The sequence below is a fragment of the Mandrillus leucophaeus genome, unplaced genomic scaffold (genome assembly GCF_000951045.1).
Source record: "Mandrillus leucophaeus isolate KB7577 unplaced genomic scaffold, Mleu.le_1.0 Scaffold171, whole genome shotgun sequence".
Classification (NCBI taxonomy): Eukaryota; Metazoa; Chordata; class Mammalia; order Primates; family Cercopithecidae; genus Mandrillus; species Mandrillus leucophaeus.
The window spans coordinates 3,014,677-3,017,482 of record NW_012101710.1 but is presented as its reverse complement, the minus strand read 5'-3'; the positions used below and the strand labels follow the sequence as shown (position 1 = coordinate 3,017,482).

At 48.1% G+C, this 2,806-nt stretch overlaps 1 protein-coding gene across 1 annotated transcript in view; it reads right to left on the bottom strand.

The window, feature by feature from the left end:
- The window catches only part of SNX8 (sorting nexin 8), a 51,048-nt gene extending 48,730 nt beyond the window's left edge, over positions 1-2,318 (bottom strand). The window contains exon 1 of the mRNA XM_011976930.1: positions 2,166-2,318. Within this exon, the coding sequence (XP_011832320.1) occupies positions 2,166-2,217 (52 nt within the window). The 5' untranslated portion in view covers positions 2,218-2,318. The remainder of the gene's footprint in view (positions 1-2,165) is intronic.
- Between the last annotated feature and the right edge of the window lie 488 nt (positions 2,319-2,806).

Sequence of the window (2,806 nt, the reverse complement as noted above, 5' to 3'; positions counted from 1 at the left end):
GACAGTGACAATGCTGGTGACCAACGGCCAGGCTCTCTATGTGTTCTCGGGCTCTGTGCCTCCTACCTGCAGCCTCCGAGCTTCTAATACCACATGGCTCCTCTTAGACACAGCAGGTCCTGCGAAGCCACCCGCGTCCAGCCAGCACCACCATCACCCCCGGTCTCTTCCCACCACCCGAGCAAACAGGATGGGCAAACATCTCTTTTTGTGAAGCATTTTTCTCAGGAAAGACAAAATAATACCAAAACAGAATTCCCCTACACGGAACACATCACTTTCTTGCTAACCACAAATTCTGGCAAAATCTGTTCTACATAACAGTGATTCAGTTAGTTCCTCTTTCTTCAAATGGACACGTTTTACCTTGCAAATTGTGTATGTGTGAGTGTGTGTGTGTGTGTGTGTGTGTGTGTGAGACGGAGAGAGTGAGAGAGAGAAAGAGAGGATGAACAAGTTTAAAGACTGGTAACAAAAGGTAACAAAACATCTTTGCGGTGTTGTCAAGTCTTATGATATAAGAAATGTGATATCTTATAAAAATGTATAAAAATGTAATTCTATTCAAATATCTGAGACTCTGCTACACAGCAGATAGTATTGTGGATACTATGGTTAAAGAAAAAAAGGTTTCTGTTTTCTGGAGAAAATCAGAATTTAAAAAAAAAGTAACAAACTATATAAATAAAATAAATTTATAAAAAAATAAAAATAAGTTTGCTCATCAGGAGTTAACTACCAAAATGTGTGTCATGGCCAGTCACGGTCGTTCACACCTGTAACGCAGCACTTTGGGAGGCCGTGGCGGGCAGATCACCTGAGGTCAGGAGTTCAACCAGCCTGGTCAACGTGATAAAACCCAGACTCTGCTAAAAATACAAAAATTAGCTGGGCATGGTAGCACACACCTGTAATCCCAACTACTGGGGAGGCTGAGGCAGAAGTCACTTGAACTCGGGAGACGGAGGTTGCACTGAGGCTAGATGGCACCACTGCACTCCAGCCTGGGCAACAGAGTGTAAGACTCTGTCTCAAAAAAAAAAAAAAAAAAAAGTGTGTCATGGAAGGGAGCGAAATGGGGCAGAAGGTTTTGTCCCTAATGCAAACAATACTGTGAGGCATAATTTAATCACCGTAAAATGCACAAACCTTTTTTTTTTTTTTTTTTTGAGATGGAGTCTTGCTCTGTCGACCAGACTGCAGTGGCACGATCTCGGCTCAGTACAACCTCTACCTTCCAGCTTAATGCAACTCTCCCACCTCCGCCTCCCGAGTAGCTGGGATTACAGGCGCTCACCATCATGACCAGCTAATTATTGGATTTTTGTACAGATGGGGTTTCACCATGTTGGCCAGGCTGGTCTTGAACTCCTGACCTCAGGTGATCCGCCTGCCTCGGCCTCCCAAAGTGCTGGGATTACAGGCGTGAACCACCAGGCTCAGCCCCAAATCTGTTTTTTAAATAGGGACGGGGTCTCGCTCTATTGCCCAGGCTGGCCTCAAACTCCTGGCCTCAAGTGATCCTCCTGCCTTAACCTCCCAAAGTGTTAAGATGACAGACGTGAGCTGCCACACCCTGCTCAAAATGTATAAGTAGGCCAGGTGGGGTAGCTCACACCTGTAATCCCAGCACTTTCGGAGGCCAAGGCAGGTGGATTACACAAGGTCAGGAGTCAGCGACCATCCTTCCTGGCCAACAGGGCGAAACTTCGTCTCTACTAAAAACACAAAAATTAGCCAAGTGTGGTGGCACATGCCTGTAATCCCAGCTACTGGGGAGGCTGAGGCACAAGAATCGCTAGAGCTGGCCGACACGGTGGCCCATGCCTGGAATTCTAGCACTTTGGGAGGCAGAGTTGGGCAGATCACCTGAGGTCAGGAATTTGAGACCAGCCTGACCAAGATGGAGAAACCCTGTCTCTACTAAAAAATGCAAAATTAGCCGGGCGTGATGGCACATGCCTGTAATTCCAGCTACTTTGGGAGGCTGAGGCAAGAGAATTGCTTGAACCTGGGAGGAAGAGGTTGCGGCGAGCCGAGATCGCGCCATTGCACTCCAACCTGGGCAACAAGAGCGAGACTCTGTCTCACAAAAAAAAAAAAAGTATAAACCTTAAGTGACAGCGCAATGAATTTTGACCAACGTATTCACGCACAGAACAAACCTGACATGAGCGAGCAGCTGCAGGTAAGGGCTGGTGGGAACCCAGGGTGCATGGAATCGCCCAGGCAAGAGGGGAAGGCTGGCGGAGGGGTGAAGGAGCACTGAGGGTCAGCAAAGGCCCTGGACCTGCCTCAGTGACACTCAAGAAGTCATCGCCAGGTCAACGCAGACAAACAGCACGGAGCTTCGGAACCGAATGGAATGTATGGAATGCCATGGGATGAGCCGCAAGTGAAGCGTGACTCACCCTCGTTCTAAAGAGTCAGTGTAGGGCCGCAGGACTGTATACGGCAGAGCCAGGATACACCGAGGTCATCTGTACATATTTCTATCCGTGTATTAATCAATCCCGAGAAATCAGGTCGGACGACCAAGCACACCTACCACACTCACTGCTGTTCTCACTCGATGTCACAATCATTGAGCTTCATAGCCTAAGAACAGGCCCTGAAAAACCCTTGTCCTGCATAGTCAGAGAACAGAATGTTCCGGTCAATCAGATATTTTGACAGGAAGAGTTTCAATATAAAATCCAGCCAGGCTCCGTGTCTCATGCCTGTAATCCCAGCACTTTGGGAGGCCCAGGTGGGAGGATTGCTTGAGGCCAGGAGTTCCATACCAGCCTGGGCAACACAGCCAGAC